A 13,384-nucleotide genomic window follows, 5' to 3' on the forward strand; every position below is an offset into this window, starting at 1 on the left:
AAAATTGGTGTTTTGGTTGAATATTGACATTTGAAGTGTATTACAGTATTGTGAAAATTATTCAACACGCCCCCACGTATTGGCTAAGATGCTGCCACGTGTTCAACATGCCCCCCACGTGTTGGCCAGAATGATGCCACGTGTTCACCACGCCCCCACATGTTGCACCACGCCCCCCACGTGTTGACTTCCCACAAAAAAAATCCACTCATCTATAATTACACCATATTCTTCCATTTTCAACAAAAACACCAATATTTTTTCCATACAAAAAAAAATTAGCCTAATTTTATAAACTAAATTCTCATAATAGAAGTATAATGAAAAAAAAATTCTCAAGGACCTATTTGTCATTCGAACTTTATTTGTAAAATGACGTCAAGGACTTATTTGTCCTTCGAACTTTTTTCCCCTTCCAACATGGCACCGTAACGGACACCTGTACACCGTTTCAGCCACGTCAGCCAGTTCCGTTAGGTGTATGAGAGGCAAATAGACGGAAGGACTAAATTGTCATCCGTTTGTTAAAGTCAGGGACTTTTTTGTATTTAAATTTTGTCAGGGATGTATTTGTCAAAAGTTTGAAAAGTCAGGGACCTATCTATCTTTTTTCCTAATTTCTTTGGCATTGCCATCAAGATTATTGTGAATTAAAATTTTATTACTATTTACCACATATAAGAACACCGTTTTGGGTGAAGATGAAGTAGAACAAACATATTTATATGTAAAAAATGTCATATTTAATATTTTGAAGAACTTTTAAACTTTAAAGTATTTAAAATATACAAAACTATTTATAATTAAATATAATAAATTTAAAATATTTCATAATTTTGTTAATAATAAAAAAATTATTTATATATGTAATTATGTATTAAAAGGTCCAGGCATGCCTGAGAGACCAATAAGGCTAATTAGTGAGTTTGGGTCTGGCCTATTAACATAATAAGGCTTTTATAAGAGCTTGAGTCTGTGCTTATTTTATAACAGGTCAGGCCAAATACAGACGAGGCTGCAAGTCCTTAGCAGGCCACCTGGCCTTTTTCCACCTCTAGGTAGAAGAAGTTTCTACCTAAAAAATAGAACTAATAAGAGAACAAATAAAGAATTAATTTTTTAAACAATTGTAATCTTAATGATTAGGATATAGAAAATCAACATTCAATATTGAAAAATATTTGTTATCATCATTGTTTTAATATCCATTTTTTTGTGAAAAAAAATGTATTTTTTAATTATTTATCCAAACGCAATAACTATAAAATAAATACTTTTATAACTAAAAATCCAAATACAAAATAACTTATTTATAAACTGTTATTAATAAAAGTCCTTATACTTTAGCTTATTTAAATTGTTTACCAAACTGAGCCTAATTAGTAATTATTATACCTAATTGTTATGGTGATATGTTAGATCTATATCACCAGTTTGAAAGGATGAAATAAACGTTTCAATGAGAGAACTTATCTTTACAAAAATAACAACTTTTAGAGAATATTAAAATTTGTCGGGTTTTAGTTATGTGGGTCAGTTAACCGGTGTAGGTTAAGTAACTCTAACACGTCAAAAAATCGTTTTTACGTTATAAGATGGTCAAAAATCACAATCTAAAGCATCCATCCTTCAACCATAATATCCTTGGAGATAATAAGTTCGTTTATAAATAAGTACAGTAAAGGAGAGTATTCTCATCCAATTAAACAAGTAGCATTCTGAATGTAACATTAACTAAATAAAGGAAGATTAATGGCTTTAAAATCCATATTGTTACGTGGTGGTTGCTGTTCATTCGAGAATTAAGATCATCCTTGACTATGACACCACCATTCCCATGATACAAGCAAATGACAACAACTCCTTCATCCACAGTCCATGGAAATTCAGCAAGTTTATTGTGTGAGTAACTTTGAATCACATGCCACAATTTTAACTCTTCCAACATTCTCTTGACAGTCATCAGTCTTAATCAATGCATCTTGTAACATGAAGGTCCAAACGTTGTCACAAAATCTGTATGTGTGGAGATGTCCCTGTGAAATTGGACAAACAAAAAGAAAAGGAAAACAGAACAAGTCAGATTTTTCTTGCAAAGAAAAAAGGAAAGCAAGGAAGAGTTAATGTACCATTTCTCACAGAAAATAAGTACAAATCTAAAATAAGGAATATGATGATTGACTAACTTGAGATTGCTTTGAGAATAGCTACTCCGAACCCTTTTTTTTTTTTTAATTGGATAGAAAAGGAAGAATTTTGTTAAGAGAGAAGGAATTTACAATGACAATATTTACCATGTAACAAAGCATGCCAATCCTTTTGCATGTTAGAGCAAACTATACGTTGAACACTAAAGGAGAGCCAAAAAAAAAGGGGGTAATCCTCCTAAATAAAATCAACAAATGAAAGGAATTGTTGAAAAATCTAGAGTTGCTGTGTTGATGAACTGCATTATTAACATGAAATATCAACCCACAATAAAATTGACACCAAAATTTAAAGAAACATCAAGGCTTGCCTTTTCAACATGCATTCAGCAGCAGGCTCTAATACAGTTAAAAGTTAAAACGATGTGTAAATTGATCAACTTTCAATCACATGCTTTCATTACATCACCTTATATTCCATTAAAGTAAAAGAGTGATTGGAGAGCATTCTTGAAGCAAAAAATGTTACTACTTATATACACAAAATAACAAATCTCTAAAAAGGCCAGACAACTGATGTTGACATCATCTTCTATTATGAGTAGAAAAATTTATGTCAATATTGATCATTATAGACAGTTTTGTCGACAAAAAAGCCACTAAGGAAAACAATGGAGTGCAACTAAGGGCGACAAAGAAAGCTCTTCTTTCAGACTGCAGATCAATATACAATGATAAAATGTTGCCGCAAGCTTAGACTACATTAATTTTAAATACACAATTAAAATGCAACAGAAAAATGTCAATAACCTTTCTATCTTATCCAGATTATCAAGGACTCAATAGTCAATATATATGCAAATTATCAATGACTCAAGATCTCTGTAATATAGCTTCAATTTAAATCTAAATATTTCCCCCTCTCTTTATTCTAAGCTATCTTCATATGCCATATGCATTCCTTGAGTATTAGGGCTAGGATAACGAGTTTTGTCAAAGGGAATAATAAAAATCTTCATATTGAACTATCAATTAGCACTATCTTAGATCATTTTGAACCTCTTGATGAAAGATGGTAAAATTAGCACTTCTAATTATGAAAACACTTAACATATAGTATAGTAAATTTCAAAAATTTATCCGTTGCTAGTTATACTTGGAAGATTTCAAACAACAGAAGTACTTAAGGATACACACGGCAACATGACGAATGGTACAAAAATGGCCGACAAAAAATTAACAAATATATATTTTTGTCAAATATTTTTCCTTTTATTTGCATTTCACTCATGATTCTACCACTCCATGTTTTCATACGGTGCATTATTCTCAGAAAAACATTTGAAGTTGCTTATCTAAGCCAAATGGTATTACTGCTCAAACATTTGCTATTTACTATTAAAAACCAGCAATCAACAATCATTACAAGTTATAAAACTCATCAGGTTACCAACCTTAACTAGCAGTACTCTAAGGTTACCTTATCGTGTTAACTGTAACAGTTCATGACAAGTCTACAACAACAATAACAATAGAAGCAAGCAAGTCCAAATCAAATCTAATTTATCCTAAAAGACAAAACCTCATGTCACATCAAAACAAAGGAGCATATTTTGGTACCTTAATGGAGACCTTGCTCTTTACTTGTGTTTCCAATGCTTCAGCCATGGACTACAAAATCCACACACCATTAAAATAAACAACATGTTGAACACACAATATCGTGAAGCTTCAAAATTGAGGCAAAAAAAAACACGAACAGAAAGAAAGAAAATAAGAACCATATCAAAGAGCATATATATATATAAGAATAATTTTACCTTATCAAACTGAACGAGAACCTGAATAGCAAGCTCTGGGCTAAGGGTTCCGTTTTGAACCATCTCGTCCAAAGTCTCCGTGAGGCACATTCCGATCGTTGATCTACGGTACAACTCGAACGTCGCCATTATTGGACGATAACTGCAAAAATTCATGTTGAAAAAATGTGCATGTTAACGAAGAAAACAGAGAATATAATTAAAAAAAGGTCAATAATTAAAAGAAAAAAAAGAAAGAAAGAAAATATTGCAGTGATGAAAGGAAAGAAGTAAGATCCAGGATTTGGAATACGTGATGAGAAATCGAGAAATGGATTTGGAAGAGTTGAGTGAAGTTTATTGTCGTTATTGTTCGTTGAGCTCTGCTTCAATTCTTCTTCCTTCGTTTTCCCTCGATTTGATTTGGGGCTTTATATACCCTAGCGTTCGGAGCTGGAGGTATATATAAGGGGGAGCATGGAGGTCAATCTGCAATGACACTTTTACCCTCATTCATTTTCTTCAGTTCCATGTGACATGCATGTGAGTATGTGACTACTGCAAAGACAAACTATTCTCTAGATGTTGCTTTATTAGTTTTTTTTTATGTTATATATCTAAGCCTTTTTATGAAATAAATTTAATTAAATTAAATAATAAAATTTAAAATAATATTATTTATAATTAATTTTTGTTAATATTAAATTAATTTAGTTAAATTTAATTAATAAAAATATTTAAATGTATAGTATTATTTTTTTTAATTATTTTAATATATTTTTTATATTTAATATTATTGTTTGACTCGTTAGTTAATTCTATAAAGTTATTATCCTAATGTATGTTGATGAAAATTCTTATTTAAAAAAAAATAATTATTCATAGGAAGATATTTTTTATGTGAAGATAATAATAAAAAATTATTAAATAATTTAATATTTTGACTAAATTATTTAACAAGTAACATATTTTTGTATTTCAACTGTTGTGAATGAACAACCACCTTTTTTTAAAACATTAATTTTCAATTCAATGCATTTGGGATGGGGTTTTTGTTTTAATTCTTCCTTAATTTAGCGCTTGTTTTTTCAAAATCTGATAAATAAATAAATAATTAGTAATTAATTTTTATTTATTCACATTTTTATCATTTTAATACATATAAATTTATCATACCGAAACACATATCTTTATCTTTATAGTAATACAAATGAGGAGCTCATTTGCTGACGTGGCGCTCATACGTTGAGTCAGGGAGTTTATTTACTTACGTGTCGTCACTAGAAATTTTTAGATTTATATTTATAAATTATAAATTATTATTTGCTCAAGTTGTTATTTTCAAATTTTAAGTTTGGGTTGTTTTACTTAGGTTGTTATTTTTTAAATTTTAAATTATTTTATTTGTTTGGATTATTTTACTTAGGTTGTTATTTTTTAAATTTTAAATTATTTTATTTAAGAGTCACCAAAAAAAATTTATTTTATTTAAGTTGTTATTTTTAGATTTTATTTAGATTGTTCTTTTTTATATTTTAACACTATTTTTTAAAAATCTGTTAATTCTTTTTAGCATAATTTTTTAAAATTTTATTGATTTTTTTTAAATTGTAGCTATATAAATTCTTTTAAAGAAATTTAGAGTTTTAAAAAAATTTACGTTAATTATTCTTCGGTTGTTACATACTAATATTACAATAAATAAATATTTACGTTAGTTTAGAATTTTTAAATTATTATTTATTTAAGTTGTTATTTTTAAATTTTAAATTTGGGTTGTTTAACTTAGTTTGTTGTTTTTTAAATTTTAAATTAAAGTCAACCAAATTTTAAAAAATTTAGTTATGATGAAACTATAAAAGGATAAGTTATGAGAGATGTAAAGCACCACAATTTAAAGTACATCAATCCCTTTCTTTACATATATCCAAAATCTCCCTACTTATTCCAATGGCTGATATTCACAAAATTGCTAACATCAATCCTACAATCTACAATTTGTGTGTACGTATACGAGTGATATGGTTATGGACACTATCAAGTTACGGAAATTCTCCATTGCCATACTCAATTGAGATGGTTTGACTCGATGAAGACGCGAGTTTTCTACTAATATCCTTTTATCCATGACTCCAAGGTTATTTATTTATTTATTTAAATTAAAGTCTATGTACATTGGATTAGATATTAAATAAGTCTATATTTAACTTTTTCTTATGTTATTTTTTTTAAGCAGGTATCGAATAAAGTTTGGTGTCACTGATGATTATGACTGTGCATGCTATGTAGTATTTGACAAGGAGGCAAAACAAGTTTTGGAAGAGAGCTGTGTAGAGATATTTGATCCACTCCTATTGGTAAAATCTAACCAATATTTATTTCTAAAAGCATTAGTGAAGATATTTTTATTGGTACTTTTTATATTATTTAACGTGATTTTTTTGTACAGAATTTGTTGCTTGAATTCTCCATTGAAGTTGCGGCCAATGATGAATCTGAATTGTTGGAAAGTGCTATTTCATCAACTAAGTGACTATCCTTGTAGTCGGAAGATTCGAAGGTGGAAGGAGATACCTCAACTTGCAAGAAGATCAAGATTGAGAAAGAAACTTGAGAATTTAGATGCACATGTTTTGGAATCTCTTTTAGAGTCTATCTAATAGAATAATGCCAAGCATATGTTTGTTTTGGTGAAAATATTATCTTTTCTTGAGTTGTTATTTTTCTTTTGGTTCTTTTCGATTTTTATGTTTGGAATTTAGAATTTTTTTAAATATAAATTGAAGTTATTTGGTTATTACTTGTGGTTTTATTTTTAATTTGATTCTCACCGTTGATATTTTGATAATTTTTAATTTAATATTTGATGTCATAAAGTTATAAATTTCTTCTTTGAATTATTATTGATACAATTAAGTTAGTTATTAATTTTTAATGTATACTTATTTAAAAAAAATCTAATTATAATTTTTAATTAAAGTATTATGTTTATAATTTTAAATTTAAATTCAAATATACTTTTTTTTTGAATTTTTACGTAAGCAATTGGGTTTGAAAATATTTTTTAAAATTTATATAATTTATAAGTTATTATGCTAATTACAAAGGAGTATAATAAAGTAAATAGAATTATCAGTCTTATTAAGATGTGAAATTATTTATACTATTTAAAAAAAATGTAATACTGTTTAAATTTTAGAAAAAAGTATAATAAAGTTAATATGTAATACTATTTAAATTTTAGAAAAAGTATAATAAAATTAATACTGTTTATGATGAAACTAAAAAAATTATTTTTAAATTAACAAATTTCTATATTTCTAATGGATAACGGACGTTTGATTAGAAAATTTTATTTAAAAATTTAAAATTTATACTAGCTAATTAAAAAATTTCTATTTTGAAAATTTTAAATTTAAATTTCTAATACTAATTTCTAATTAAGTAAGTTTTTAACCATTTCAATTTTTAAATTTAAATATTTTTACTTGCCATATTTATAAATTTTTATTATTATCTTTTAGATTATTTCTCCACAATAGAAGTACTTTCATCTTTTTCTCTCTTTTTAAATATTTTTTTCTAAATTTACGATATTTATAAGGTTATTAATTTTTAGATTATATTTAATTTTATTATTTTTATCGATAAATAATAGGATTGATACTATTTATGACAAAACTAATAATGATAAATAATAGAATTGATACTATTTATGACGAAACTAATAAAAATTATTTTTAAATTAACATGTTTACGTAACTAAATAAATGAGAATAAAAAAGAAATTAAAGCAGCCATCGAAAATAAAATCTGTGCGATTTTACATAGACATAAGAAGACACTAATTTCATATTCTATTTGGTAAGTTAGACATGAGAAAAAATTGTAAAAAAATTAGTGTCTCAAGTTAAAAATTAGTATTTCAGCATTTTAGAGAGACACAAAATACATGTTTTTAATGGGTGTTTGTGTACGACTATGACCCAGTTTGGGTAACCAACTTAATTAAGTTCCTTTTGATAAAATAACTTAAACAATAAATGACTCTGTTAAAAGTAACTTATAAATAAGTTATTTTGTGTTTGGATTTTTAACTCTAAAAGTGCTTATTTTATAGAAATGTAATGAAAAATAGAAGTATTATGAGAGAAGTCATTTTTTAACTTCTCTATAAACTCCAAAATAGCTTCTTAGAAAGTTGCAATTTGGTTTTAAAAATTGTACCAGACATTAATACTACTACTTTTCATAAGTCAAAAGTTAAAAAAAGCTACTTCTAGAGTTTCCCAAACGGGCTCTATGTCTTTCATCATTTTTGTCTCAGTAAACAAACATCATACATGTACTCCTGTGTACTCCTGTGTCTATGTTTTGATGGACATGTATACCAAAAACAAAGGCCGTCATATGTGTACTACTTTATTTTTTTTAATAATATAAAAAATTTGATAATAAAAATGTATTATGTATAATGTATATATATTTTTAATTAGTCAAAAATTTATTTATTTGATATTTTTAGGTATATATTGAAAGATGCAAGAAGTCCAAAGAGAAGTAAGATTATATTGAAGAGAAAATTGATATTAAAAGACAAAGAAAATACAAAGTAAAGCACAATTCAAGGCAGATTCCATATAAAAAATAAATTAATTATTTTATCATTTTTGTTTTTAGGTTAGAATAATATATTTTTAAGTATGTCAGTTCTATATATTTAGTTTTTATTGGGTATACAAAATAACTAACATGTCATGAGTATTTTGGCCGAATGAAAGTCCATAAAATACAATATTTTTTATATATTATTTAGCTATTGACAAGTAATAAATTATTAATTTACATTGTCTTCGTAATATGTTACTAAATTTGTTTATGAAAAAATTATAGGAAATTCGAGTGATAGTTCTAATGGTGTGTATTTTCAATCGGTGTTATCGAACATTACAAATAGCATTAATACAGATTTATTTTTGGATGATTTTTTTTTGAACTTGCTTATGGGAATGTACATGCACTTTATGTATTTTGATTTTCCTACTATTTATTCAATTATAAACTTTAACAGAAAATATGTTCAAAAATAATATCTCGAGTTATCTTATTAGGTAATAATCCAACACCATATCGATCAAGGTCTCCAACTACTAATCTACACTCTATAGATGAAAAAAAAATGATGTTCCAATATTAGTGATATTAGTAATTCGGGTATCACACATGAAGCATATGATAGTCCATGTCATCAGACAAGTCAACAACATCTTCAACAAACATCAAATAATATCTACCAGTTACTATGTTAATATGTTTTTATTATTTTAATTATTATGTTAATATGTTTTTATTACTTAAAGACCAAACATTTAACATTTTAATTGGTCTATTAAAAACAATCATTGGTATATGCTAAATAATTATTATAGATTCATTGGAGTACACAAATCGAATTAGATTGCAAATGGATGTAAGACTGAATAGGGAGACTATGCTACTTCAAAAGAGAGATGATAAGATAAGCATGATAAATTCTAATTATCACAAAACTAAAATTTTACTTCTTTTATCTTTAATACTACTTTCATAATATATATTCATAATTCAGCTGATTCAAACATTTAACATATATTCATTTTTCTTTTTTTATAATATAAAGTACTTGATGTATTATCTCTAATGATTACAGGAGCAAGTATATTTAATTCAAATTTAGATACTAAAGAATTAGAAGAAGTGTGCATAGCTGAAAAAAAGACACCTGATACAAAGAGAAACATTTTTGAAGGAATTGACTACAAATCTTTCAAAAATTTTTCAAGAAGTTGAGGATATTATTGAAAATACGACTATTTTAGATGATTCTGTGCAAATTTAATACCCAGTCATATTCGATGTTGCTGAGAATGCAGGTAATTTAAGAAGTAGCAATATCAGCACTTTATTATTTACTATTGTTATGCTTTTTATAAACAAAAAATTATCGTTTAGTGTTCAAGTTTTAAAATTCAAACTAAGATATGGTTATATATTATAATTTTTGTATTTGAACATTGATTTATTGTAAAACTTAAATCTTGAGGTTGGCACAATGAAATTGTATTATATGATCTCATCTTTTTAATCCATAAATTGCATTCTTCGGTAATCTTTTATAAATATTATTTTTATACTTAACATGGTGAAAGAAAGGTATATTTTTATATAAAGTATTTGTTGCAGATATAACTAAAACAATTTATTATCTTGGTGATTATTAGATGTGATAGATATTGGTGACCCAGAATTTTTTGTCGGCATTGCGACGCCATGATATGGTATGAGGAGAGATCAGAGAAGTCCAAAACAGGATCCAATTTTGAGTTCTCAATATGTTGTATGCGAGGAAAGGTACAACTGCCGTTTTGAAGCACTTGATCGGACGCTCAGGAATCTTATGTCAGTTACCGATCAACATAAGACACATCAACCATTTGGTGGTAAGATTGTTGTTCTAGGAGGTGATTTCAGACAGATACTTCCGGTGATTCCGAAAGGAAGTAGACACGATATATTAGCATCCGCTATTAACTCATCCCATCTGTGGTTATTTTGTAAGGTTCTGAAACTGCATACGAATATGAGGCTTCTAATGTCTTCTTCGGATCAAGATGAAGGTGAAATGAAGATATTTGCTAATTGGATACTTGATGTTGGAAATGGAAATATTGGCTCTGTTATTGGTGATGAATCAGAAGTTGAAATTCCAGATGATCTATTGATTACAACTACTGATGATCCGCTCTCTCATTTGGTAGACTTTGCATATCCAAATTTGTTGTAAAATATGTCAGATTACATGTATTTTCAGAGTAGAGCAATTCTTGCACCCACACTTAAGAGTGTCGAGAAGGTAAACAATTTTGTCTTGACAATCTTTTCAGGGATGAAAAATGAGTATTTGAGCTCTGACACAACATGTCAAGCTAATGAGAATGAAGATGTAAAACAAGAGTGGTTCACACCAGAGTTTCTAAATGACATCAAATGTTCGGGACTACTCAATCACAAGTTGACTTTGAAGTCAGGAGTCGCTGTAATGCTACTGCAAAACATAGACCAGACTTCAGGTTTATGCAATGGGACAAGATTAATAGTTAACAAACTTGGCAGCAACGTAATTAGAGCAACGGTAGTGACCGGTAGAAATATTGGAGATAAAGTGTACATTCCAAGAATGAACTTGATCCCTTCAGATTCAGGATTGCCATTTAAGTTCCAACGGAGACAATTTTCATTAACAGTATGCTTTGCAATGACCATTAACATGAGTCAGGATCAATCATTATCACATGTACGGCTTTATTTGCCAAAATCAATGTTCATCTATGGACAACTTTATGTTGCTTTGTCAAGAGTTAAGAGTCGTAGTGGCCTCAGGGTTTTAATTCTAAACGAAGACGGCAATCCAAAGTCATCAACAACAAATGTCGTGTTCAAAGAGGTTTTTAATAATATTTAGGTAAGAATACTATTATTTTCATTTTAATAGCATGTTATGATTTTACACTTTTGTACAAATCTTTACTATAGATATAACTAATTTATCTATAACTCTTTTTTCATATTTGAAATGAAATGTGTAACAAGGAGTACAACATCCAATGATTTTCTAATGAAGTTAGTAAGATACTAGGTTGTCGATAAATTTTTATTAGCTTTTTGATATAAAATTTAGGGTAAAATTAACATGTTATTATTACAGTTATATATGTTCTTATTTTTTATCTCCCTTCTTATGGTTCAAGAATATTATAAACTTCGAACTCTTCTATTCATATTTTACTTTGAATAAAGATAAAACAACATATTTAACACGTTTATTATATAACGATGATGATAGTGTTATACTAAATTTAAAAAATATATGATTATAAAATATTATTTTTAATTTAACTCATCAAATTTAAATATAAGCCCGTACATCGCACAGATTTAACACTAGTTAAATTTTATATAACATCATAGAAAAAAATAGCGCACACACTTAAAAGAGACTTGATTAGATTTACTTTCTAAAAATACTTGGTTACCCAATACTTTTATTAATCAAAATCACAATACTGAAAAAAAAAATCTTTTGTCTTTATTTCTTGTTCATCTAATTTTGATCCCTCTTTATCTTTTCTGAATCTTAAACTCTTCTACAATACCATAATATTACATTTATATAGTAAAAGTGTAAAACCATGGGATATGTCTAAAATAAGCACAATAATCATGTATTTATTAAATATGTTATATTTATATAAATTATTAGATTATATTAGATGGAAATCAAATGTAAATATAATAAAGGATTAATCTCTACATATACAAGTTTTTTGCGCTTACAAGCTTTATAAGTCTGAATAAAATAAAGCCCACTAAACGCATTGCTTATATTACGTGCCTCTTTAACAAACTTTTAAATCAATTTAAATCAATTAACGTGCAAATATATAACTTCCATTTTTCAAAAGATTTCGTTTTTTTTTTCGAATTTCTTGCCAAATTTGTTGGTCTACTTCTTACTTCGTTTGTTTTTTCAATTTTCATGGTTTTTCAAACCAAGCTTTGAAATTGTTTTGAAGATAATGAAACTTCAGAAATACATCTAAACGATTACAGAAATATCCCACACGATTACAGAAATACCCTCAAACGATTACAGAAATATACCTAAACAGTTACAGAAAGGATTACAAAAATACACCAAAAGAATTACAAAAATACACCCAAAGGATTTAAGAAATATACCCAAAATATGGGGGAGGCAGTATATTTCATCTTGAAATCTTTTAATATTTTGTTGGTTAAAGATGAGGCACATGACAGAGACAATGTAGAAAAAAATCTAGAAGAACAGTAAAACAGTACCTTGAATAATGTTTCTTCATTTTTTCTGGTGATTTTTTATGGAGATTTGTATCTGTTCTTCTTGATTTTTTCTACTCTTTGCGAGGAGTTGGAACGTATCTTCTGTTTTGAATGTCACTTGAATATTGACAATTTGCATTTTGATTGAGGAAGAAGAGGAAGAGTGCGAATTTTGACGGTTTGCGTTTTGATTGAGGAAGAAGAGAAGAGTGCGGCATAATGAATGCGTGCGTTGGACGCTCGATTTTAAAGGAGTGGTGCACGTATTTTTTCTTGGACTTGAACCAACTTGTATAGCTTGTAAGCCAAAAAGGCTTGTATGTGTAGCAGACCTCAAATATAAAAGAAGAGCATTGATGGACTCTAATAAATACAGAATATCCTAATACATAACTAAATGTTTTAGATGACAATATTTTAATACGCAATATTTTAAATGGCAACAGAATCTTTTATTTTTAAATAATTAAATATAAAATATATAAATAAAAATATATTAGTCTTTTTTATTCATTAAAATTAATTATTATGAAAAAAGCT

At 27.4% G+C, this 13,384-nt stretch overlaps 3 protein-coding genes across 3 annotated transcripts; 2 read left to right on the forward strand and 1 right to left on the reverse strand.

The window, feature by feature from the left end:
- Positions 1 to 1,606: 1,606 nt before the first annotated feature.
- On the reverse strand, positions 1,607 to 4,383 carry LOC107461096 (transcription initiation factor IIA subunit 2). Its single transcript, XM_016079552.3, has 4 exons — positions 4,260 to 4,383; positions 3,968 to 4,109; positions 3,768 to 3,818; positions 1,607 to 2,036 (listed from the first exon to the last, which is right to left on the reverse strand). The coding sequence occupies exons 2-4, from the start codon at positions 4,094 to 4,096 to the stop codon at positions 1,896 to 1,898; spliced, it is 321 nt and encodes a 106-aa protein (XP_015935038.1). The 5' UTR covers positions 4,097 to 4,109; positions 4,260 to 4,383; the 3' UTR covers positions 1,607 to 1,895.
- A 5,882-nt stretch (positions 4,384 to 10,265) lies between these two features.
- LOC107460971 (uncharacterized) lies at positions 10,266 to 10,769 on the forward strand. Its single transcript, XM_021130090.1, has one exon. The coding sequence runs from the start codon at positions 10,266 to 10,268 to the stop codon at positions 10,767 to 10,769; it is 504 nt and encodes a 167-aa protein (XP_020985749.1).
- A 3-nt stretch (positions 10,770 to 10,772) lies between these two features.
- Positions 10,773 to 11,524, forward strand: LOC110274798 (uncharacterized). Its single transcript, XM_052253254.1, has 2 exons — positions 10,773 to 11,366; positions 11,519 to 11,524. The coding sequence occupies exons 1-2, from the start codon at positions 10,773 to 10,775 to the stop codon at positions 11,522 to 11,524; spliced, it is 600 nt and encodes a 199-aa protein (XP_052109214.1).
- Positions 11,525 to 13,384: the final 1,860 nt, after the last annotated feature.

Source organism: Arachis duranensis, chromosome 8, assembly GCF_000817695.3.
Source record: "Arachis duranensis cultivar V14167 chromosome 8, aradu.V14167.gnm2.J7QH, whole genome shotgun sequence".
Taxonomy (NCBI): domain Eukaryota; kingdom Viridiplantae; phylum Streptophyta; class Magnoliopsida; order Fabales; family Fabaceae; genus Arachis; species Arachis duranensis.

What these genes read in the sequence shown, in the direction of transcription:
- LOC110274798 (XM_052253254.1), top strand. Translation starts at nt 10,773, where the DNA reads ATGTCAGATTACATGTATTTTCAGAGTAGAGCAATTCTTGCACCCACA.
- LOC107461096 (XM_016079552.3), bottom strand. Translation starts at nt 4,096, where the DNA reads ATGGCGACGTTCGAGTTGTACCGTAGATCAACGATCGGAATGTGCCTC. An exon ending in TTCTCGTTCAGTTTGATAAG is followed by an intron (nt 3,819 to 3,967) that starts GTAAAATTATTC and finishes TGGATTTTGTAG; the next exon opens with TCCATGGCTGAAGCATTGGA. An exon ending in AGAGCAAGGTCTCCATTAAG is followed by an intron (nt 2,037 to 3,767) that starts GTACCAAAATAT and finishes CCAATTTCACAG; the next exon opens with GGACATCTCCACACATACAG.
- LOC107460971 (XM_021130090.1), top strand. Translation starts at nt 10,266, where the DNA reads ATGAGGAGAGATCAGAGAAGTCCAAAACAGGATCCAATTTTGAGTTCT.